The sequence below is a fragment of the Mytilus californianus genome, unplaced genomic scaffold, assembly GCF_021869535.1.
Source record: "Mytilus californianus isolate M0D057914Y unplaced genomic scaffold, xbMytCali1.0.p SCAF_5, whole genome shotgun sequence".
Lineage (NCBI taxonomy): Eukaryota > Metazoa > Mollusca > Bivalvia > Mytilida > Mytilidae > Mytilus > Mytilus californianus.
In genome coordinates this window covers 54,495,959-54,522,368 of record NW_026262701.1, presented here as the reverse complement: position 1 = coordinate 54,522,368, position 26,410 = coordinate 54,495,959, and the positions used below count along the sequence as shown (strand labels likewise).

The 26,410-nt window shown below is 33.3% G+C and overlaps 1 protein-coding gene and 1 long non-coding RNA gene across 3 annotated transcripts; one reads left to right on the top strand and one right to left on the bottom strand.

The window, feature by feature from the left end:
- The first annotated feature begins 2,934 nt into the window (after positions 1 to 2,934).
- On the top strand, positions 2,935 to 4,657 carry LOC127702647 (uncharacterized). Its single transcript, XR_007982517.1, has 2 exons — positions 2,935 to 3,097; positions 4,190 to 4,657. It is a non-coding gene; the product is annotated as an uncharacterized LOC127702647 (long non-coding RNA).
- Positions 4,658 to 10,461: 5,804 nt separating this feature from the next.
- On the bottom strand, positions 10,462 to 24,614 carry LOC127702641 (beta-1,3-galactosyltransferase brn-like). Of its 2 annotated transcripts, none has more exons than XM_052206926.1 (2): positions 24,546 to 24,614; positions 10,462 to 11,723 (listed from the first exon to the last, which is right to left on the bottom strand). In XM_052206926.1, the coding sequence occupies exon 2, from the start codon at positions 11,693 to 11,695 to the stop codon at positions 10,676 to 10,678; it is 1,020 nt and encodes a 339-aa protein (XP_052062886.1). In that variant the 5' UTR covers positions 11,696 to 11,723; positions 24,546 to 24,614; the 3' UTR covers positions 10,462 to 10,675. The 2 variants fall into 2 exon arrangements, with proteins under 2 accessions (XP_052062886.1, XP_052062885.1); XM_052206925.1 differs by having other exon boundaries at positions 24,439 to 24,604.
- Positions 24,615 to 26,410: the final 1,796 nt, after the last annotated feature.

Below are 26,410 nucleotides of genomic sequence, written 5' to 3'. Positions count from 1 at the left end.
CATGTCTCTGATTGCAAGAAGCCATCAAGCCAAAAAAAAGAAAATTACCCTTTCATATCGTAATAAGGAAACGATCATTTGATTTTCAGGGAGTGTTTGATAGGGACAGGGGGTAGAACGTTATAGGGGGTCTTATACTTTCCTCCCCATGCAGCCATAATTTAGTTTTGTTTGATAGCAACAAAAACAAGGTTGCAGGAGGATTTGACCAAAAGACAAAGGTACAAAATGCCCATCGGTAGGTACAAAGTTAAAACAAAAATTTGCTCTTGAAGTTCACCCGAATAAAAAAAATGGTTTCGGCTTTATTACGTTGTAAGAAGGAGTCAAACGACAAAAGAAAAAGTAACCTTTCAAAACGTCAAAAGGGGATGATCATTTGATTTCCTGGTGGAGGAGGAGGATTTAGAAAATGAATATCAAACTAAGCATACGTAGCAACAAATGAAAATGAATTATCAATTCGCAAAACATTATAATGGCCTAACGTCACAGTACCCAAATTGCACCTATTTAGCGAAAATCTTTTTCTAAGGGACTAAACACTTTATGTTTTTTTATCACTTGACATTATGCACGTCTTTCAAATAGGTTAATGTATTTAAATATTCACAGAACGTGCACAGTATAAATCAACAGATGAAGTGTTTACTGGAAAAAGTAAAATCTACGAAAACGTCGCCATGCGACGTCCATAAAAAGTAATCTTTTAAAAATGAGCAAATACAATATGTTACAGGCATCCATTTCTTAAAAATGAATAGTAAGCATGGACTTTTGTCAAATATTGTTCTAAATATTTGAAGAAATAATACAAAACATCAGTTATTAAATTTTTACGGACGTGAATTTAAGCATGGATGCAATTTTGGGTACTCCTCATTACAGAATCATGGGTCGTTTGGAGGTCAGTTCAAACCCATTTTTCTATGATTCAATATGGATTAAAAATCAAATTGGTGGGACTGTATACATTTGTAGTGAATAATGATACATCTAAAAAATAAAAACAAAATGGAAACTTTTGTCTGGATCATAAAAAAACGTAGGTGAAAAATAAAGGCAACAGTTGTATACCGCTGTTCGAAATTCATAAAAACTGTCAAAATAGGTGCAATTTGGGTACCCCCACGTTATACATAAAGAAGCTATAAGAGATGTTACTTTGTTTCTGCTGCATCTTATTTGCATGCATTCATTTCACTTGAAATAAAAGGAACAAATGTACGTAGGTAGGCAAAGATTCTTTTCATTTTCGCTCCTCCTTGAATAAATGGGGAAACCTGCAATTACTTGACAATATGAGTTGGTGGCTTCACATATAGTTGGTCCGCAGGGGGTGTTGAGGCGGTTGGCCCCACGCAGTGTGTTTAGGGCAGCACCCTGGTAGAAAAGGTAAGGCGGGCATGGAGATGCGAAGCCTCTTTGAAACTCTGAGGATTTAGCAATGAAAAAAGACAACTTTGATATAAAAAAAAAAAAATATGTTTCTCAACAGTTTTTCTGTTTTGCTTAATTTCTTTAGGATTGTATGTTAATTGATAATGATAGAACAATTATAGCATATGTATGAGAAGTCGTTACGTGGATATGTTGACCTCTAAAAAGTATATGGACTGAGTAGAAAGTCCTAGTCGACACACTTCTTCAAGTTAATATTGAATATTCAGTTCTGATACAAAGGCTACAAAAGATATTTATCTAATACCTCGTTCACACGTACATTTAATTCGAATTCGCTAATCGCATTCACACACATGTTTGACACGCTCAATTCTGTATGTGCCTATCATGTTCCTTCAAACATGTTAAACCCCGCCAAATTCTGTATGTATCTGTCCCAAGTCAGCTTGGGCCTGTAATTCATTATGTTTAGTTTGTTGCTGTATATCTTATTTGTTTTTCGTTTGCTTTCATGTATATAAATAAGGCCGTTTGGTTTTCTTGTTTATATTGTTTTTACATTTTCTCATGTCGCGGCCTCTTATAGCTTGCTATTCGGTCTTGGTTTTGCTTACTGTTGAAGGCCGTACAGGGACCCATAGTAACTAACATCTACGTCTTTTTGTCTCAGTTGGATACATGTAGTTGTCTCATTGGAAATCATATATCATCTTCTTATTTTTATAGAGAGCAACGCATTTTGTTAAAACGGAAAGGTGCCTAAGTGATGCGAGAATTGGTGTACACTTTTATAGGGTCTCACTAATACTATAAGATGATGAAGGCAAAAAGGAGCTGTTCCCTGGCTGTGTTTTCAAGTGCATGTAGGGATTTGGCGTGATGAATTAATTTATGATATTTTTTCTGTTTCTTGATACAACCCACACGTTTTGAATTTATTACTTTTGTTAGACGTTGAATGACTGGGATTCCCTTTGAACATAGTTGAATTTCTGAATTGTGAGTTTAAAATTAGAAAAAAGGATGAGCACTATCTAGTGCTTGATTGATCGATTGTTGGTTGCTTAACGTCTAGTGGGAAATATTTCATACATGTTCAGGAAGAGAACAAACAGGGTTAACAAATTAACAATAAATTACAGGTCCTGTAATAGAGGCCGTCCGGGATGAATGTCGGGGACATTTGAAATGGCACTGAAAATAATTGGTTAACTGGATAGAGACAGAACATTTGCCTTGCAACAACCGTGGACCCCTAAACAGAGTTGTTGCAAGGGTTCTAACTAGTGCACGCGACAACAAGTGGGCAACAATGCATAATGACTAAGTGTGGTTCTTGTACGTCGAAAAAAATATGTAGTAGCATAAATTTTCTTTTTTTTAACAGTAACTGATGTTCACTATGTTGGTTAACAGACCGAGTTTTTCCGAAAGTTGATACACACGCGACATGAAAGTTAACCTAAGGATTTCTCAATAAATCGTAATTATATTGAAACAGGATATCAATATACAGAGAGTGACATGCAGGCTTTTACGTATATACGAAGTACAGTTTCACAACAGGACGCACCGATCTCACCGTTAGAAATGTTTTTCGAATTTATCTTTCTAGTATTACTTGGAAATATTTATTCAGAGGACCATGCTTTAAGAAATTTGGTCGACAAGAGCAATTATCCATCGATTATACGTAAGTATTCATAATTTTACTGGTCTGTTCTATACAATTCTTTTTGTGTTCGTAAGGTTCCATTTATGTCATGCAATATGCACAATAAAATTTAATTTTAAGCAAAATAGCTTACTTCATTATTTCATTATAACATCGTTTGTTGCATTGTCATACCTGAAATACTTTAAGTATTTTCCAAGTTAACTGAAAGTTATGCTAGACTGATAAAAATTTCTTCGTGTCAAGGTGAATATAGTTTATATATGTAGTATAATTATAAGATTAGAAATATATATATAATTCAAATTACTATAAATGTTAACAATGAATCCCACTTTCAAAGATCATCACTTATATCATTTCTGATGCACAAATCCATGTTTTACGGCATTTATCATACGACTGAAAGCATTTTTGTTTGCATAAATATATTTTACTAGAACACACCCTCGGGTACGTGACTGAAAACCTACGCCTTATTTTTAGTCTGCATTTTAGTCTGACTGATTATAAGTTGCACAGTTTTCTCTGCTTTGAAAATCTGTCTGTTTGTACCCGTCCAGGGGAATATAAGTAACCCGTCCTGGTTGTCTTATCGTAGTTCAACTATTAACTCCATGTTGCATATACTATTGGTATCGGTATCGAATTCGACCCGGAACTTGTTAATTATTGGTAATATTAATCAAGTGGAAAAAGAAAGGGTCTGGAATGGTGTAATTTTTAATCAACATCATTGTCCTATATTAGTTATATATAAAGTTGAATACTTTGATTCATCGTTTTAACGTCATGCCGGCTAACAAATTGTAAAAATAGAATTGATAAGTTAGTAAAGCTGAGCTTATTTTTCAAATATGAAACATTTGACGAAATAAGGTGATTTGTCCTGGGCCAATACAAAATTAGCATTTGCACAAACAATAAGGCTACTGTAAATATTCAAGATATAATTAGGACTTTTCTACATTACCTTAAATGAATAATACTTAGTTGACAGCAGGATTGACTTTCTTAGAGATGGTAATAAGTGTTTCTATAAATTTGTAAATGACTTTATTTGTGTTTGTATATTTAACATGTTTAAAAAACCTTTAATTCTATTTTCAGGGGCACGGGATATTTCTTCATTTTCTGCATTTACAGCCACATTATCTGCATATGGTGGAACATTTTGGAAAGGACAAGTAGTCAAATACAGCCGCGTACTTGCTCATATTGGAAATTGTTACGATTCATCTACGGGCGTGTTTACTGTTCAGACGCCTGGTGTATACTCGGTGTCGGCGTCGATGATGGGAGGCAGCGGTTTACATACTCATCTGACTATAATGAAGAATGGAAACATTTTGGTGTGGCTATACACTGGGCCTTCTTATGATATGTCGTCCCAAACTGTAAACATTCCATTGTCGAGAGGAGACAAGATGTGGGTACAAATGCATAGCAAAGTGTCTCATCTTCAGGGTAGAAATGAATTTTTTAATGTTTTTACCGCAGTTCTGATAAAATCTGGAATCTTTTGAAAACAAATATTAGCAGTGCATTCGATTAAATAAAGTTTATCATTTTGATATATTTTGACTTGTGTTATAACGAATAAAAACCGACAAACGCATTCGATGTTTTCTACTAGTGCTTATGTACCTTAAACTTGAAAGATCATTTTCATACAACAATTTTACATAATTAAGTCTTTCCATTTCTGTGGAAAATATTTTGATTTTGTTCTGATTATTTTTTTGTATTTACACTTGTCCATGGAAAGACAATTTGATTTTGTTTTGAATATTAGGTGTTTCCTCTTTCCTGTCGAAAGAACATTTGATTGTGTTCTGATTATTAGGTCTTTTTCTATTTCCTGTGCAAATACCTTTTGATTGTGTTCAGTTCATATTTGTTTTAGGTCTTTTCCCTTTACTGTGGAAAGACCTTTTAATTTTGTTCTGATCGTTTTCTTTTTAGGTCTCTCCACTTTCCAATGCAAATTCCATTTGATTTTGTTCTGATTATTCATATTTTTACTTCCGCCACTTTTTAATGCTGCGATTATGTTTCCGCAAGATATCGAAAAGATTGATGGCACATCATTTTGAAAAGTGAATACGCTTTAGCAGTTGACCGTGTATAACCGTATTTTTTTTCTTCTGAGAGATATCTCTACCTACACTGGTTTTCTTGGTATTGCTACTCCTTCGCAACCGTGTATAAGAAATCCACAAATTTATTTTGCAAACTACTCGTTCTATCGCTAGGAATGTAGGATTATCTGTAAAATTTTTACCGAAGCGATACGGAGACTCCATATAACAGTTTTTACCCGTTTGTATTTGACATAGTAATATATAAATGTTACTCATAAACTGAAGTTATAGTGACATAGGGTATTTGGATTTGATGTCCGTGGTTCACCATCAGAGAGTTGAAGTCAGGGTCAAAGGTCAAGGTCATGATCTAAATTTTAACTTTGAAAGTTTTCGCTTTTCCTCACAACCCGTAATTAATAATGACAAAATTGTTCACCTAATTGTTAGTTGCGACATTTCGTAACTTATAATTTTGGTCGAAAGAGTACTGTCCATTTTAATAGTTTTCTCTCCTAGATAATTTAAAATAAGTTTTATGGAGAGTTTACTCATTAACCATATATAGAAGAGACCTAGGGTATATCGATATGAGATACTTCCTTTATGCCCTTTAAATTTGGGTCAACGTCAAATGAGAATTTGACGTTCTAGATTTTTACATTTGCTATAATTTCATACTGGTACATGTTAAATTCATAGGATTTTTTTGCAATAGGTAAGGAGATGAATTACCTTGAAAAATGTCAACCGGCAGTGACCTTGAGTAAACTGGAAGTAGCAATGTTGCCTCTTTTTAATGGAAAAATAGCTAGAAACCATAAATGTTTTAAGCGGCATGCTTTAACCTATCATTTGAGTCTGTATGTGACCTTCTGTAAACCAGAAGTAGAAAATTATCTCTCTCTATTTACGGCAGAAGTATATCGAAACAATATATTTTTGGAATCAGTCTGAATAAAGCTATTTTATCAGGCCGGAAGTGGCATGTTCTCCGTTATTTCAGGCAAAATGACATTAAACCATATGTTTTTGGAATAAGTAATTAGAACCCTGTGATTAGACACCAGTAGTAACTTTCAGTAAACCGGAAGTGACTTATTATCAATAATTTAGAAATTAAATTAAAAAGACCTTACTACTGGTGTCAAATCATAGGGTTCTTATTACTGATTCCAAAATATTTATGGTTTCTATGTCCTTTTGTCAGTAATAAGGGATTAAATCTTATTTATGTTTTTTTTTTTATTTCGATACTTTTTGATCGTGAGATATTTTTTTGTCTCGTTTGAAATGATTTTTGGCACTTGATCTCGAACCGTGATCACGCTTTAGCAGTTGACTCTGTGTAACCGTTAACTCTTTTCTCTGAGAGTTATCCCCCTATTCACTTTTGTCTTGTTATTGCTACTCCTTCGCAACCGTTAAATTAATCGTGTCCAAATTACTCGTAACATACAAGGATGTCAAAACATTTTAACCGAAAGGAAAGAGACTCCATGTGAGTTATTTCCCTTTATGTATTTGATATAAGTGATAATCATGTCTTTTTAACTGGTAAACCTTACTTGATAGAGACCTAGGGTCTTTTGTTTTAAGGTCCTTCGTCCACCCAAAAGAAAACTAGGTCAAGATCAAATGTCAAGATCATGTTCTAAATTTTTTTATATTGTCTTAATATCCCTTTACCTTAGAAATCGTGCAAAATATCGACAAAATATTGTTATCAAACTGTAAGTTGCGACAGGTTGTACAATATATTTTTTGATCGAAATGATGCGTTTATATTTAATAGGAGTTTCCTCCCTCTACTGTTTAAAATAAGCTGTTTTATGATATAACTTATACATCATATATAGTAGAGACTTCGGGTTTCTTGATTAAATGTCATTGCTTTATGACCTTGAAAGTAAGGTCAAGGTCAAAGGTAAATTGGACGTTCTAGCTTTTGACCTTTGCTTAAAGTTGACATGTATACTTGATTAAGCCATTTGGTCTTTTGCATACGGTTGTTAGAGATGACCTTGAAAGGGTCAACCGGAAAGGACCATTGTGTAAACCGGTAGCCATTTGCTGCACTGGTTTCATGTAAGAGTACCTAGAACCCTCTATGTTTGAAATCAGTATTAGGTTACCTATCAGATGATACCAGATGTGAGATTTTGTAAACCGGAAGTAGCAACTTATCTTCTTTATTTTCAAGCAAACTAGTCTTAAGATCATTTATTGATTTTTGATAAAAATGATATGACATTGAAGTTGAATGGTTATATTTCATTTCCATAAACTTCCTCAAAAAATTGTATTCAATTGCCCAAAGATGGAGAATTTCTCAATAATGATACATATTCTTTTGAAATTTCAATTTTTAGAAGGGGCGCTGATTTCTGAAATTTTTTTTTTAAATTAATTAATTTAGCATGATTGGAAATAGAAACCTTCAAAGGAAGGTGTAGTACTATTTTTTTTAAGTTTGGCAATAATTGCAGAAGTAAGGCATTGAAAATGCACTTTTTCAACAACAAAAATTAAATAACTATTTTGTTTTATATGGTGTGCATTCTTCACTGAGAAAAAATATTTCCTGTATTTAAACATACATGTAGAAATACCTTACACTGTGAAATAGCAATATAATGTGGAAGAAACAAATAAATTTGACTGCAGAAGACACAGAGGTTAGAGTTGTGCAATTATGTTTATTGTTTCAGGCAAATTAATGATAATTTTAACTTCAATTAATCTAAATTATTGACTATTATTATCAGATGATTATAACACTGATTTTACAAATGAAATAGACCCTGCTAGCATTTTTTTAAAAATTTTTTGCTAATTTTAGCCTTTTCTTTGCAAAAATATGCATTTTTTAATTCCTTAATCATGCATCTTTGAGAAATAAATTACACACTAATTGCATGTATTGTAGATCAAAAGAGATTATAGGTATACTATTGAGGTCAATAATTGTGTTTTCAATTGTGTAATACAAGTGATATTAACTGAGGTCAATTAAGTTGTCATTAAAGTGGAGGTGATTCATTAATACTCCCACCTATGAGTGAAATTGTTTGTAAATAATGATATTGTCTATCAAACTTTATTGTATCAGTACTCTTACTTGCTTAAGAATAAATTGGAATAATAGAATTTCAAAAAAGTGTGGGAATCAACTTTGATATCAATACACATCTTGTACCAAATTTTATTCAATAACTTACACAGGCATAAGATACTGATAAAAAATTATTTTGTTATTCTTGTCAACTGCTTATATTTGATATATTTTTTATCACATTAGTTCATAAACAGTAATTTATTATAAATTTTGATTTAAAAAGGAACTGTATGCAATTGTACATCTAAACTAAAGTAACTGTTCGGCTAATTTTTTCTTAATTTAAGGGCAAATTGCATGCCAAAAGTTTGCAGTAGATAATTAAAATGGTGTAAAAAGTTTCTGCAAGTCATAAAACCACATGATTAGTTTTTTGATATATCTTTTACTTAGAATTCTGTACCTTCTCAAAATGTGGAGTGACCACATAGATCAAGCATGGCTGGATAATAAAAAGATGCAATCACAATAGTTTGTTTTAGAGAAGGGATCATGTTTCAATTATAGCAATTCTTCTTTTCTGATTAGCCATACACATGTGATACACAGGTACTTGCAATCACAACTTAATAGTTTTTCAAAAGAAACACTATCATTCATATATCATATGAGTTATCTCCCCGTACACTGTTTTTCTTGTTATCGCATCCGCTCTGAAACCGTAAATCATTTCGACATTTTTTTTCTCGAAGTAGTCGTAATATCTTCAGGATATTTTTGTTCAAATTGATAAGCGCTCTGGAGACTTCTTTTGAGAGTTATTTCTCTTTCAGTATTTCACATATTAAGTGATATAAAAATGTAAATCATAAACCGTAAGTGAAATAGAGTAAGGGTCTTTAGATTTGAGATCCTTTTTCAATCAAAAGAACATTTGAAATTCGCTATACTTTGAAACCGTTAAAGTTTGTAAAATTGCTGGTTACGATATGTCGCAACTAAATGCAGTTTGATCGAAGTACCTTAAAGTCTTATCGCCATAAAGATTTAAATTAAGCTGTTTGGCAGTATAACTCCTGAATCATACACAATAGAGACATTATTGTCTTTTGCATTGTGTAAGAATACATATGACCCTGAAAATCTTAACCAGAAGTAGGTTTATGTAAACTGGGAGTAGCTATTTTTGCACTTACGTCGCATTCAGGTATATAAAATACCTTAAAATCGTATATTTTTGGTATCAGTGTAAAGTTACCATACATCATATAAAACCGACAATGGCGAATTATCTCCATTATTTCAATGAAAAGTACATAAAAAAACATATATTTGGGAAATTATTGTGAAATAACCCATCAACTGGTCCGGAAATTAACAACTAAATCCCTTCTTTCAACATATTTCATAAAAAAAGTTCCTAAATTAAGGAATTCTGGGAACAGTTTGAAATCAACTTTCTTCTAACAATGGTACAGACTCAAGAACTCGAAAATTATTTTCCATAATTTTTTTAATTGGGTACTTAGCATGCACCTTCAATTGTTCACTTACCCAAATTCTAATGTATTGGTATTTCATATAGTTGAACTTTATATCAAAATAATTTATTTAAAATATTGAAACCCGTTTGTTAGAAAATGAACGTATATATGGTGGTTTGATCATTGAAAAACTAATTTTTTTGTATCACGACTTATGGAATATTTGTTGCGTTATCCTACAAATTACTGGATAAATCAAGTAAATTCTGGTAGGTGTTAGACAGGGCATGCTTACGGATAATACTTACTCTTTTAATACACAAGTATTCGCTCATATTCAAAACTTGTATATTGTCGGAAAATAAAATGTATTTGTAAATGCTTTAGAAATAAAACTGTTAGCGAGGCTCGTCGAGTTCTCCTGTTACGTCGCGAGTACAAATACATTATAAAAGTTTAAAAACTTTACCTGGTTACACGCGGATCACGGATCCACTCAAGATATATATAGAACCAAAATAACAGGAGACTTTATTTGAACAAGCACAAATCAAGCAAATAATTGTTAGTAGCAGTAATGTATATATCAGTTGGCTAATTGCAGGGTACATATGTTATGTTTTGATGCACGTTGAATTGTCTTTAAACTTATGTTGTTCTTTTTAAATTCGACACATTAACAGTACAAGATTTTAACCCCCCCCCCCCCCAAAAAAAAAAACAACAACAAAAAAAACAGGAAAAAAAAAACAAGTAAATAAATTATGTTATACGACAAAATTCAAAATAGAAATTCTTTCCCGACATTTATTCTTCCTATTATCCCATAAAGAAGCCAGCATTAAAATTCATTTTGTTATTAAAAATATCATCTTTAAATGAGTATTCTTTTCCTTTGGACTAGAACTTAATTAAAAGCTAATTATATAACAACAATAACAGAATACAATATATATGATAAATTAAGAATCTATTTCCTGATTTTACTTTTGATCATTTCCCAATCATGAATTAAAGCACTGGATGATTCAACCCCATGAGTAGAGTATAACAGCCCTATTTTATCTGGTTTGTAGTCTGGAGAGAATTTACCCTCCATCTGTACTTTTACGCCTAAGGTGGCTGCAACTATTCCTATATATACATCGTCTATAAATATAGGTTTTATGTATGGAAAAGCTTCTTTCATTTGTGATGCTACATCCATTGAAATCATCATAGAACCGCCACCAACATATTTAGGCCAAAATTTGCATGGATAGTCTTCATACGGAACGTACCATTTTGAAACATTTGATCGTTTCGGATATGCCTTTTCCCACATGTATCCTGCATATAGGCCTACCCCCTTACTTTTTTTCTGGTGGGATTTGATGTAAGTCAAAAGTTTTGGAATGTTGACTATGTAATCGTCGTCCACAAAAAATGTGTATTGAGATTCCTTACAATTAGTCGCGGCCCAATTAAAACCCATGATTGTCTTTACGGTATTATTTCTGTAGACGTCGAAAAAATCTTCCTGAATTATATCTTTGTATCGTCTACTTTCGATTGTAATGTACGATTTCATGAAATCTAAATATCCTAAAATGAAAACGAGTCTGACAGACGAAGGTAGATCCTTTCCCCACGTTGCACGAATAGCTTCACGATGTCCAATGTTTGACACATAGGATTTGACAACTATTAAAAGAAATGGATCTGACACAGCTCCATTAAGTTTACAAATCTTTGTGGGGACAATTAAATACTGATATGGATGTGAATTGACGATTGCACTGTCATTTTGACCTTGCCAAGAACTGAGATTCTTGATATAAATTTGAAGTTCCTGTTCCGGTGTAAGGGTAGGTTTAGTCGCAACTAGCGTAGCATTGTGGTCCGTGGATGTTTCACTGTGCAGTCCAATACAAAAGGTTATCACTATGACTATAATAGCCGCAATAAATTTAATCAGCCATTTGCATGCACATACTGTCGAATAACGCATATCAATCTAGACTTTCTGTTTGGTATTTCTGAAAATATAATAATTACAATAAATTATGTACTAAATGAATTATTAACTACTATATTATAGATACATGCTAGTTGGTGTGTGTGCGTGGGAAAGAGAAAGAATAGGAAGTTAATCGTCATTTATGTTATTATTTTCTAATTTTATTTTATTAATTTTGAGTTGAGCATATTGGTCTAGTTTGAAACCAGGTTTATTTCACATTTACATGTTCTCGTCCTTAATGTTACATGTTCAACTGATTATTATCCTCCGCAGCCTCAACTCATCGATTTCTAATTCACTTTCATATCTCTTGTAAAAAGTCCTTTTTGCCATCTATCTTCTAATGTTTCTACGTATTATATCTTCACTGTCTATCATCGCCACCGGAAATTGGGTACCAACGAAGCAGAGAGAATGAAAAACAACAATAAACAAGGTTAGGATTGCATTTTCTTCGATTTAAACCATTTCTACCGATTTGATGAGGTTACCGCTTATGGAATAATTTTCTGATATATATTGCTTTAATTTTCTATACCAACAAGTAGCAAACAAGGAAACAAAGAAACCACTTTGGTACCAGGAAATTTGGAGGTCGATGGTCTTCCGCCGCCCCGCTGGCAAGATGTTCAACTGTTTTTCATTCTTTTTCTACACAAATTTTTAGACTATGGTAGTGTGACTACCTTTTTACTGAAATTCGCTATCAAAAAGATATTTTCGTAAAGAATATCAGTAAAAACGAATCAAGTCTAGGGTACGGAAACTTGTTCGTGTTGACAGATTTACAGTACGGCAACTTGTGTTGCAACTGTACGGCAACTTGCTAACTAAGTCTTCCAAACAAAGTTTTGAGACTTATTGTGTTTGCTCAGTTCTTCTTCTTCTTCTTCTTCTTCTTCTTCTTCTTCTTCTTCTTCTTCTTCTTATTATTATTATTATTATTATTATCATTATTATTATTATTATCCTCTTCCTCTTCCGCCGCTTTTTTAAATGAACTTGTCCGCACCCATTCTCTAAAACCGCTAGTCAGATTACCTTAAGGTTTCACAATATGTTAGACTAACATGTCTTGTGGTGCAAATAGGGTTTCGTTTGTGCATTGGGGTCTAAAACGGGGTACTTTGAGGGGCCAAAAGAAGGGAGGGGTTTACTAAAGAACCCTATGGGATTTTATTTTTTTTAATTTTTAAATGATTATAACTTGAAAACAGTTAGTGATAGACACAATCTTTATAATTGAAAATGTTCTACACGATAAAGCACATCAAATGAAATGAAGGGTTAGTCCTCAGCGGTCACCCCCATCCCCTGCCATTTGACAAAGTTCTAATATCTTGTAAGTAGTCGAGATCCCCACCCTAAACCATATATATTCTGGTTTGTCATGATACAGCACATCAAATGAAATAATTAAAGGAATAGTCCCCAGGGGTAACCCGCACCCCCTGCCATTTGAGAAAGTTCTAATATCTTGTATATGGTTGAGATCCCAACCCCTAAACCATATATATTCCTGTTCGTCATGTCACAAATATTCAAATGATTTATAGGGTCAGTCCCCAGGGGTCCCCTACCTCCAATGTTCATATATCTTGTAAATGGTCGAGATCCCCACCCCTAAACCATATATATTCTGGTTTGTCATGATACAGCACATCAAATGAAATAAAGGATTAGTCCCAAGGGGTCACTCCCACCCCCTGCCATTTGAGAAAGTTCTAATATCTTGTAAACTGTTAAAATCCCCACCCCTAAACCATATATATTCCTGTTCGTCATATCACAAAGATTCAAATGATATATAGGGTCAGTCCCCAGGGGCTTCCCCTCCAATGTTCATATATCTTGTAAATGGTCGAGATCCCCACCCCTAAACCATATATATTCTGGTTTGTCATGATACAGCACATCAAATGAAATAAAGGAGTAGTCCCCAGAGGTCACCCCACCCCCTGCCATTTGAGGAAGTTCTAATATCTTGTAAATGGTCGAGATCCCCACCCCTAAATCATATATATTGCTGTTTGTCATATCACAAAGATTCAAATGATATATAGGGTCAGTCCCCAGGGGTCCCCCCATCCCCAATGATCTCATATCTTGTAAATGGTTGAAATCCCCTCCCCTAAACCATACATATTCATATTCGTCATGTCTCGAAGATTTGAATGATATATAGGGTCAGTCCCCAGGGATCACCACCACCCCCTGCCATTTTTTTCATAATTTATGTATTGTTTCGTAGGGGACATTTTGATGAGTTTCGTAGTTGACAAAACCGTTTCGTAGTGGACAAAAAGTTTCGTAGTTGACATCAACCCTATTCTATGTTGATAAAAACATACTGAAAATTACATGAAATTAACCCTTGTTACTTGTTTTGCACGAACATAATTGAAAAAAAAGTAAAAAACGACTGCATGGTAGTGGTAGTGTCCACTACGAAACGTTTTTTTCTCTCATACTTGTTTCGTAGTTGACCATTACGTAATGGACATATTCACATGTTTGATTTTTTCCCCACAATCCCTATATTGTAATAGTAACAAAAATGATTCCATTCATGAAAGCACATACAAAGCTGCACACTGATAATTTTTTCATAATTTTAAAACCAGATACTGAAGGAGATTTGACCCGTTTCGTAGTGGACATTAAAAAAAATACGGTATCAATCTGGTCCATTTGATGTGTTCCATTTTTTTGCCAACAATTTAACTGCCGTTATAAAAGCATCACTTCTATTATAAGACCCTAATGTTTATATATATTGCCAACATTAATTGTATCAAAACCGTTTATTACCTAAATTTAATGACTTCGTTCCGTAGTGGACATTTTGTCAGGAATTTCAGGGACGCACCTTCTAAAATTAAAAATCCTTTGTCAAAAAAAGTTTATTAAAATATGTTGGCTCTAAACATACTTTTGAATAATTAAAGAACTTATATTAAGTAAAAATAACATTTATTTCTACCTTTTATTACAATATTTTAGTGTATGAATGTTGAATAGGAGGTCTAGGGACATGCCATTTTGATTATTTTGAACCATTCAGGAATCAATATGTTATTAATTCCTCTACAAAATAGTATGTTTCTTTGCTTAATTAAATGTACTGACTGCACAAAAAATTACTTGTAAAGATCAAACACATTTTTTAAAAAGTGGCTGGGACAAGAAATCACGTTTTTATTGAAAAACGCCCATATATTCCTGTTTGTTATGTCACGAAGATTTGAATGATATATAGGGTCAGTCCCCAGGGGTCCCTAATGCATATCACTTTACTGGACTTTGCCCAATGTCTGGCGACCATGGGAATGACTGTAATTATGGGAACTTTGTTTGGGAGACTTCGGAACAGCATCCTGTTACAATCATTTCTTGTTTTATAATATTCTATGACGTTTTTTCAAGAAAGACATAGTTCTTTAAGTTCAAATACCTAATTATACAATCATTTGATATACATATTATCGCTTGACGGCATTGTCGATGTATACACAACATTATAAGCTACACAATCCCATTAGATCTAGATATGTAGCAGCATACAAAATAAAATACATGTTTTGCCAGATAGATACATTTTATATTTCATTCGTACTAATCATAACAAAAATTCCATGACGTGTCAATGAATAAATAAAACCCTTTGAATTGTTACGAACTTTAAGTATCTATTTATATTATAGATTACACCTCTTATGTATCTGAGTTCACGTCAGACATTAGATGCAGTGCAATGTACATGTAGTGAAATAACATTGAACAAATGAATAATCATTTTATCTTTTCTACCAGTCACAAAGTATTGATAATTAAAAAAAAGCATATTAAGCGTTTACAACTTGAATGCGATATTTACAACAGCTGACAAGGGTCTTAACTTTCGGAAAGGGATTACATTATTATATTGACCTTTTCCGGTCTCGCCTGAAAAAAAAACACGAAAACATTCAACAAACGTTAATATAGATATCTGCCTTCGGAAACAGTTTTTTTAAATACTTGCATCGGTAAGTTCGTATCGTGAAAGAGTATGTCGGGCACACCTTTGAAATTTAGACGTGCTTTTTTCTCCTTATAACGTATGAAACAAAATATTTAGCATCTCGCTTCGATTATTTTCTTATATTTGAACGCTTAAGATTGATTTTAAGTTAATATAAATTCACATTTCTATAAAAATCAAATTTTTAGATCGAGTTACAACGTTTATAAGTTGAAAACAGAGAAGGTATGTTTGAAAACAAAATGACCACGTGCTGCTATAACTGTTAAAGTATATCAAGTCTTACTTGTATTGAGGATTATGTACCCGTTTGCCTTCAATACTTTCACTATTTTCGTCCATATTCTTTAGAAAACATCTTTTTGATAGCGAATTTCAGTAAATATGAAGTCACACTACAATAATCTAAAGATTTGTCTGGAAAAGGAATGGAAAACAGTTGACTATATGGCCAGTGGGGCGACGGAGGACGATCGACATCGACATTTTCTGGTACAAGTGCACAGTTTCGGACTATAACTTTAAATCTTATCTTTGTTTGGTACTTATTGCCATGCAAATTGAAAATATTATAAATCAGAAAATCATTCAATAAGCTCGTCAAATCGGTTGGAATGGTCTAAATTAAAGTCATGCGATACAGTTTTGATCCCAAGGTGATTTTTTTACGACAATTTGCATACAATAGATATAAGAAGATGTGGTATGAGTGCCAATAAGACAACTCTCCATCCAAGTCACAATGTGTACGGCCCTCAACACGGAGCCTTGGCTCACATCGAACAGCAAGCTATAAAGGGCCCCACAAATGACTAGTGTAAAACCATTCAAACAGGAAAACCAACGGTCTAATCTATATAAAAAACGAGAAACGAGAAACACTTATGAACCACATCAACAAACGACAACCACTGAACATCAGGTTCCTGACTTAGGACAGACGCAAACAAATGCAGCGGGTTTAAACGTTTTAATAGGCGCCAACCTTCACCCTACCTGAAACAATAGTGTAACATCACAACATAACAAGCTATTTCACGTAGTTAATTCAAATATGTAATAAAAAATAAACCTTCATGTGCTAAATTTAGAGATAAATGGGGTCGACATTTTAGCCATTTATTTAAAATTTCGGTTTCTTGGACATTTCTATCTTTTGACAGACATACTTAACTTTTTTGTTTCAAAAGATAAACACATGCGGATTTTTGTAAAATGATAAGGAATATCTTCTTTACAAAAGTATGTTAACAATTCTTTGAAAATAATTCATATCGATTAAAATTTCATGATTAAAGTGAAAAACGGCATTTTTTCCTGCATATTTATCTAATTTAAAATAAAAATCATCAGTGATTTTTTCATGAAAATAGGAACAAATAATCTTCATACAGTATCAAGTCATTTGTCATTTTAGAAAAGAGGGGTCCATGTACTCGTTGTCAAGCTAATGATTAAAATTCCTCGAAAAATGCATCTTTTCTCGATACGTCGCAGTTTGACGTCGCGAAAAATAACATATTACGTTAGCAACGTCATTACCTCCACTGTAACTGTATTGTATGCCCTTAAGGTAGATAGGGTGTCTAAATTATAATCCATAGAATTTTTTAATAATTTGCCAAAATGTAGTATATATTATGCTTTTAAAAAAATAATAAAAAGAATGGGTCACGGGGCTTATTTTCTCGTTATAGGTTGTGCAGAATTGACAGATTTTGTATAGATTATTCATAGAAAACCCAATTTTCTGCCATAAAACGAAAACTACACCATAGAATTTGGAGATAAAATATGAGAATAGCTCTAATAGTATGTTTTCAGATAAGAAAAAGAAAAAAATGGGGTCACGTGACCCGTTTTCTTGCTACATAATAAAATAGATAAATTCCTAACACATTCTATTGTAAAAGTAACTTTATCTGAATTATCTGCCCTAACATTTGAGTTGCCTCCCCTTATGTGGCAAAGTTGGAAAAAATAGAATCAAACAAAAGTATTCTGTTTTTTCCTTACTTTCCAATTCGTTGTTACCCAATTTCAGGTGGCTATGATACACAGTGCATGGTCTTTTAAACGCTTGTATTTGATTATTTCTGTAAATTCAGAAATGCGCTTCGGACGCACGAAATTGAAAAAAAAGTGTTATTTTCATCACGTAGCTGCAAGTCTGACAGCTGAACTATCAGATGAATTTGGGAAAATTTACATGAAGAAATTGAATACCAATGAATGTAATTTTTTCATTTTAATGGATCTGTGCAAAACTGGAATATTTAATGTTAAAATGAAATCAATGTAAAAATGACTTTACAAATACAAATACAGATTTTGATTTGCTGAATATTGAAAATCAAATTAATATCCGAATAAAAATCTAACTATACAATAATGAGGATACTTAACCATGTTTTGTTCCTCATCTTTAACATTGATTATTAAATCAAACAACATGATTTTAACGAAGAAAAAACAAGAACAATAAACAGAAATAGAAATTTAATAAATAGAAATAAAAATATAGGGTGTTAGTCACAACTTATGATATGTCTATGCTTGAATTAGACATACTGAAAATGGGAATATATAAAGTGCAAATATACCGTATATCTCATTGTTTTTACAACAGCAGAACCCAGTAAGACTTTATTATCTTATCTGCGTGGGTACAACATAACTTAAGTAGATATAGGAAGATGTGGTATGAGTGCCATTAAGACAACTCTCCATCCAAGTAACAATTTATAAAAGTAAACCATTATAGGTCAAGGTACGGCCTTCAACACGGAGCATTGGCTCACACCGAACAGCAAGCTATAAAGGGCCCCAAAAATTACTAGTGTAAAACCATTCAAACGGGAAAACCAACGGTCTAATCTATATAAAACCGAGAAACGAGAAATACGTATGAACTACATAAACAGACGACAACTACTGTACATCAGATTCCTGACTTGGGACAGGTGCAAACATTTGCAGCGGGATTAAACGTTTTAATGGTACCAAACCTTCTCCCTTTTCTGAAACAATAGTATAACATCACAACATAGAAAGACACACTATAAAATATCAATTGGAAGGCTTAACTCAATCAAACTACGCAAATTAACACAAGGTCTTAATTCATTAAAAATATTTCTTGAATAGAAGGATCCCTCATCTAAGTTTAAAAGAGAACTCATTTGACAAACTTGTCATAATCAGTGGGCGATTTTTGTTATAAGAAGAAGGACCATTCATTCATCTAATTACAATGCCAATTGGACACGTCGTTGCTAATTTACGGTATGCATGGGTCTAAACGGCGATTTAAATTCCAAACAGGAACAGAAATAATAACATAATATTATGGCGTAGAATTATAAAAATCGATTAAGTTTTGATCTTTTACATTGAAAGTTAAACAACTACAAAAAAATGTAAGTACAAATTTAGGACAGCATTCTCCCCAAATGTATCAACTAAAAACCAACATAGACTGTCCCCAATTATATATGTAGTTTTTAACTAAAGCAGCAATTATGAATTTCATAATTTACATCAGAATATTATGGTATTTTTCCGTTCTTGTAACGAATTCTTTGAAAGAACTGTTAAGACCCACGTTTATACTGTGAATTAGCGACGATTTATCCGAATGGCAGGGGCCTAGATGCCGTTAGACACTTAAGGCACGTGCCTACACATAATTGAATCACAAATATTTTTTTTATTAAAAAAAACAATAAAAAATGTTATCTGTAGATGCATGTGAAGTCGTCAAAACTATGTCGTTTGTAAACTAGTCTATTATCCTTAGTGAATCAGTGGAGTATTGGAACTGTATGTCATTATATTCCACTTTATATAGAAACTTAAAACTGGAACTTTGGTTCAGATCATTTCACTTCTATCAAAAAATACTTGAATGAACCTCAACTTAGATAAATGATTTTTTTTAATTAGTTGTTGTTGGCCAAAGTTCAATCCAATGCCTAGTGTAGAGAGAAGAATGCCACGCTCTCTGCACGTTCAGAAACTTGCAACAACTCTTTGAGGGGTTCGTAGGTCGTCTACTGAAAAGCAAATTTATGTTCCTATCCAATAAACCCTCATTTTCCAACGCATGGCATATCCAAAATTTCCAGACTTTCATCCTGCATGGACGATCCCTATTTGTTTTAGTCTTGAACATGCATAAACTATTTGCCACTGGATGTTTATCAATCAATCAATCAATCAATCAACTAGCTTTCAGTAACTTCGAGAACTCTCAGATCTACGTGTAATGACCATAATTATTCAAATCCTAAGCAGGTAGGGATTTTACAGTATATGATATAAGGAAATATGAATTTCTTGAATTTTGTTAGATAGTATAAACAGAACAGAACTTCTGCATGACGTATCGACTGTGTGTGCGTGTGTGTGTGTGTGTGTATTTGTGTGGCCGGGGGATGGTGATGATTTAAAAATCAAAATAAAAATGTCGATGCGTAGTCCAAGAGTTAGTATTATTATGTAGTAGTCTCAGTGTTTACGTGCCTATTTTATTTTAATGTAGGATCATCAATATGTACTATCAATTGACGTATATATCAATTATACTCAATCAGAAACAGGTTGTGCTGCTTCATTAAGGGCTACGCTGATCCACGCTGGACAATGCATATTGGAAATATTGATTTTTTTTTTTTATATTTCCGATTGTTCTGTACTGCCGGTTAATTCATCAGTCAGATGTAATTGTAGAAATATGGGTTTTTTTTCGACATTTTTTTCATGTATATTATCATGATAAAATGACCAGTAAATTTTATGTTTTTTTGTACACAAAATTTTGCGACTAAAATGCTGAAAACCGTTTTCCGACGGGGGCTTGACCCCCGAACCCCCTACCAGGACTCTGCCCTGGACCTGCCAGGGGCCTTTAGCGGCCCCCAGACCCCCTGCCGCAATTTGTGCGTACCATTTGTTGGATTCCTAGCTACGCCCCTGAATGGCAATGTCAGTTGTGCATTGATAAAAAAAAGCGAGTGTCTTTAAAACATAAAAAGTTGTGTAAGTTTATTAGAATCATAAATAAAAAAATGGATTCTCTCTGATTAAAAGTATTCCTTCAAACCTATGCATTCTTTTCTTCTTTTAGAAGTCTTTATTGGCTGCTACCTCACCACATGTACATGTATCATATGTCTTATAATATTATTATGTATGTCTATGTGTTTCTGTATACCATTGTATCAACGAAGGTTTTCTCAGAATAAATATATATATATATATAAAGAGGTCCTGGCGGTCTGTTTAACTACATTGGTGTCGTTGTGAGTGACAGAACGATATATGTGGTGATATGCGGTATATTATTATCAGTTCAAATAGTGTTCAAAATAACAAACATGTTCAACCCCGCAACATTTTGAATGTGCCTGTCCCAAGTCAAGAGCCTGTAATTCAGTGGTTGTATACGATATTTTTTTTGTCAGTTATTATTTTGTACATAAAGCAGGGCGCTAGAATCCTTGATGGCTATGCGGTATGGGTTTGCTCATTGTTGAAGGCCGTACCGTGATCTATAGTTGTTAACTCGTCTCATTAAAATCAAACCTCTCACCGCTCCCGTTTCTTATATGTCGCCAACGCGCGACATATAAACAACAGATAGCAAGTGGGAGGTTTGATTTAAATCAGACTGTTGCTATATACAGCTAACTTCAACGGCATTTGGTATCAGGTGGAACGTTGTTTCAATTTCAATCATACCACATCTTCGTTTTTGTATTAAAAAATAATAAGCACACAATAAGATCTGTAAACCCAATAACTGTTTACCCCAATCCCATCCGACATTAATACCCATTCTACAGAGGGAGCTGTTTGATGTATAAATACGCTGGCACCTACACCTTCCTTATAAATGAAAACATTAAATCCAATTGACTCACTGTCCGATAGGTCCACAAGTGGCCTGTTGCAAGAAAAGTTCCTGTTCAAATCAAATATACTCTATTTTTTAGTTCTAGCTTATGCCATGTCTACATTTTCCATCCTTCATCCCGGTTCATTTTTTTTTCAAAACTTAATTTTTTATTTGTACTCGTTCTGATTATACATCAAATATGTGTCACTGGAATCCAGGATGTAACATCATTCAATCAATCATTACTGTGAGGAGAAATAATGCTGGTTCGCCAGATCGGTCCTCACAGATTTAAATTTCAAACATTATGACAAGGGCACCTTAGCTAAGTACGAAAATGTAAGGAAAAACAGCAAAAACACTCGTAACTTGAAGTTATGACAATAACAGCTTATCATTAGGTATAAAATCGAGTTTTAATTATTTTTCTCATCAAAATGTTCTCGCCGTAAACATTAATGGTTATAATTTTCAGGCTTTAATTTAGGTTCAACCTTTCCATACCAATTGTACAATGCGTGTCATTTTCTGGCAACATTCTGTCAACACATTACATTGCACTCTAGTCAAACACGAGATGTGGGCATCACAGGGTCTCGCTTAGCTCATATGTGTTTTCAATACTATTTTTTTGTTCGTCAAAGTTAAAACGGATTTGAACCACTATCCAGTGCAAAGAATTCAACTTTTTCATGTATCTGTCTAATATTTATAAAAAAACTGCTTAAATATATATTTTAAGTATACTTAAAAAAAGCCAGAATGCACAATACATTAGATAATTAGTAGGAAATGCAGGAAATGATAGAACGGGATCAATGATAAGTTTGGACTTAAATCAAAAGGAGGATATGTAAGATATACGGACCCTCAAAGAATTTCAAAAGAGTTTCTTTTAGGTGCAAAGAACATGTCTGTCTCTCTTTGAATATGAATTAAATTTAAAGTTTCGATTCCGAACAGGTGTGACTTCGTATTTATTCATTTCGTACAGTCAAGTAGGCGCCCTCTCGGCATGTATCTGCACGAGGACTTATTAATTTAAGCTATCAATGATTTTTTTTGGAGGGATAATTTCATTTGTGAAACTATATAAAAAGAAAGAGTGTCTTCTTTTAGATTTGTAAAAAAATTGACTTGCAGTCAACTTCATGTTAAGTTTAAGTTTTTCAGAAGAGGAAAAGAACGATCAAAACTTGACTTTGGTAAGCTCAAACCAGTCACGTAGTACTATCAGTCTTGGTTAATGGACTTTTGCAATATCCAAATATACGAGGATCTGGATGAGGTTTACAGAGTAGAGAACATTAGACCAATTCTACAGAAAACAGAAAAATGGTCCAGAAAATAAAGAATAGAGAAAAATAGCCCCAAAAAATAAATAATACAGAATAATGGGCTTTTATAAAGTTAAAGTACTCAGAATTGAAGGACCTCCCCCTCCCCCTACGTTTACTCTACTCGTTAAATATGAACTTGAAATATTTGATTTTAGTTATTTTTATAAAATTAAGTGTAATTAATGTACTTCCGCTTACACTCCCATTAGTACATCAAGTTTAATAGCGTTTTCCATAACACACATAGTATGCGGAACACATTCATCCTAATTTATTATTTTTTTTTTATATAATACAACACATATTTCTAAACAATGATATTCCTGGTCATATCATTTACACGTATATCATGACGCAGCATAATTTTATCTTAATGGTAGTGGTAATTTTTCGTGATGTTACATATGAATAAGTAATAAACCATTTAGGTTTTGATTTAACGGGTTTTATGGCAACTTGAGGGTGGTTATGGGGTGTAGACAATGTAGAACGAATGGAAACCAATATATAGAAATGACAGGAATATTGACTGTATTGATTTCCATAATTTTTGATGGATGCTAAAAATTACTTATTATGTATATAGATTGGTCGACATATTTACAGTATTTATGCAACTGCATGTGTATACCACTCCGTCATATTCTGGTTTTTGTGTTGATGGGATGCTGTCTCGAAGACATATACCTGAATTTGTCTCAAGACTGTCCTTGGCGTTTATATCAAGCGCAACTCTTCTGCAATTCACTAGTCAGAGAAATATGTGTGTGCAAATTTTTTAAGTTTTTAAGAAGGCACTTTATACAGTCCAATTAGAACGCCACTTGATATGCATACTTGTATATCCATAAATGCCCGTGGATGCTGATCGAATTGATATTATTAGTCTCTTGTAAGCCATGCTACTTTATTTTGCATATAAGTTAGTAGTTACCCCCATAAACTTATCTACACAACAGCTTTTAACTAATAGCATATATCTAGCCTTCTGCCCTAATTTGTACAAAAACAAATAAATTCCTGAAAGCAACACGAAAAACTGAAAAATCAATATGCAATAACCATGATAACTAAGAGATTTAGAGTGATAAAAACAAATAAATTATGTGTTTATAGGGTTGATCAACATTACATTTTAATCCTACAACATAATCGCTATTTTTGACAAGGTCGACTTAAACACTACTGACATCTTTGAAGTAAAACTATAAAGTTAAAAAAACAGTCGTTTTTTTTCTTTATCAATTTCGATCGGCCGGTCTAAAGGTGCCTTTGATATTAGACATTTCGTTTTGTGAAACTGTCAATTATTTTATATGGTATGTTTTTGGATCCATATATACATGTCTGATACATCCTGTTCGGTCAATACTTAAGTTTTGTCAAGTGATTTGACCACGTGTATCAGAGTAACTTTGATAAAACGTTTCACTGATAAAGAATCGGAAAAATATGAATGTCCGCTTACCTTCTTATGAAGAACTATAAACTGATGTTTGCCACACAGGTGAACGACCTCGTAGTTGAGATAAGCTATCAAACTGCAAAATTGAACAAATTTTAACAGCTGATTACCTGAATCCGAACGTGTATGTGTTTTTTGGTTTGTGTACACATATTCAGTCCTGAGGATATCAAGTGATGATGACTGTTTTATGATTGATTTACATTTGTGGTCTTGATTTTAATTTCCAAATAAACCGGAACAGGTGTTTACTTATTCCACGTGCCATAAGATAATAGGCATGGTTCATATTTGAATAAGGAAGGAAGCAAACAGATTTGAAATGAATTGTTATCTTACAAATAATCATTTATTTGTATTTATGATACATTTATATATGGCTATAAATAATCAAGTGTTTATAAATATACATGATATATATTAAAATCATTATCTGAATAAATAGTACAACGAACGTTGTATTGGTTAATCACAGTACAAAGTCTGTATGTAGTATTGCTACAAAATAATGAACGCGAATTGTTCAGTCATACAACAAATACTAGTAATTTTTTGTTTGTTTGTGTTTTAGTGTGTGGTGGTGGGGGCGGGGGAAACTGGAAGATGGCTTCAGCAAATTATTTTGTTTGCAATCTATTTATTGATTAGAAGTCGACTGATCAAACGTAATTATAATGTAGCTGAAAAAGGAAACAAAATAAAAGGTATACATGCAGAAATTTATAAACTCCAATTTCGATGTTTTTAATTGCAATCGCTTGTTCTTTTGTCTATAACAATATTTATGCTTTGACAGGTCATTCCCTTTGGATTCGAATTTATTGCGGACATCAGAAGTAAACGATTACCGAACAGCAAAATATACAACCGCTCGGTATGATCAGAACTTGGGAAATGAATAACCCATAGGCGGATCCAAGGGGGGAAGGGGGGGGGGGGCGGCCCCCCTTTGGTGGGAAAAATTTGGTTGATTATATAGGGAATGACTGGAGCGCCCCCCTCCACCTTAGGTCAGCCAGCGGCCCCTCCTTATGAAAAGATCTGGATCCGCCACTGTAACCAATGATATTAATAAACACATTGTACCGAACAAGACGTTTTGTCTTCTTTACACCCAGTCCGCAATGAGCCTGAGTATTAAATAGGGTGGTCTTAACACTTCAGACAATTGCAATGAAATTAAATGAAGGAGTTGTTACAAAAAAAAATTATCTTCGGAGGAAACTTACTATTGCAAAATTTACATGACGGATACAAAGTAATACTGCTTTATGTTTTAACGTCATTTCTAAATTCATTTGGAGAGGATTGGGTCCAGTATGTTCCTGATATACATAGTTCGCACAGGAGCTAGCAATCTCTCTGAACGTTAGTTACAGAAATGTGCCGTTTGCAGCAATTTTGGATTCATTATCTCGAAGAAAAAACATTAAGTTTATTAGTTCCCCTACTTTATTACTCAAAAATTATAGTACACCTATTGCATATAAGCATGTAAACTTACTCTCACTGACTATCCGAAGAATCATTGAACCAAGACCAATAAATTCATTGAAATTGTAGAAAATGACTTTATAAGGACAATAACTCCAACAAGATGTCAATTGACAATTTTGCTCATGTTGACTTATGTGTATAAATCTTCTTTTCTTGATATTTTTGCTGTTTACAGTATATCTCAATCAATAAAGATACATGTATTAAGGTCTTCATCAGCACCTCATAAGGAACATTTATGCCATGTTTGGTTTCAGTTCATTCAGTGCCCCTCTAGAAGAAGACATTTGTATATATTTCCCATAGAGTCCTATGTCAAACTAAGTCCCCCGTTGGCAGCCATCTTGGTTGATGAATTTACTACAAAGTAACAACACTTGGTCAGCACCTTATTAGGAACATTCATGTCATGTTTGGTTTCATTCCATTCAGTGATTCTTCAAAAGAAGACTTTTGTATATATTTCACATAGGGTCCT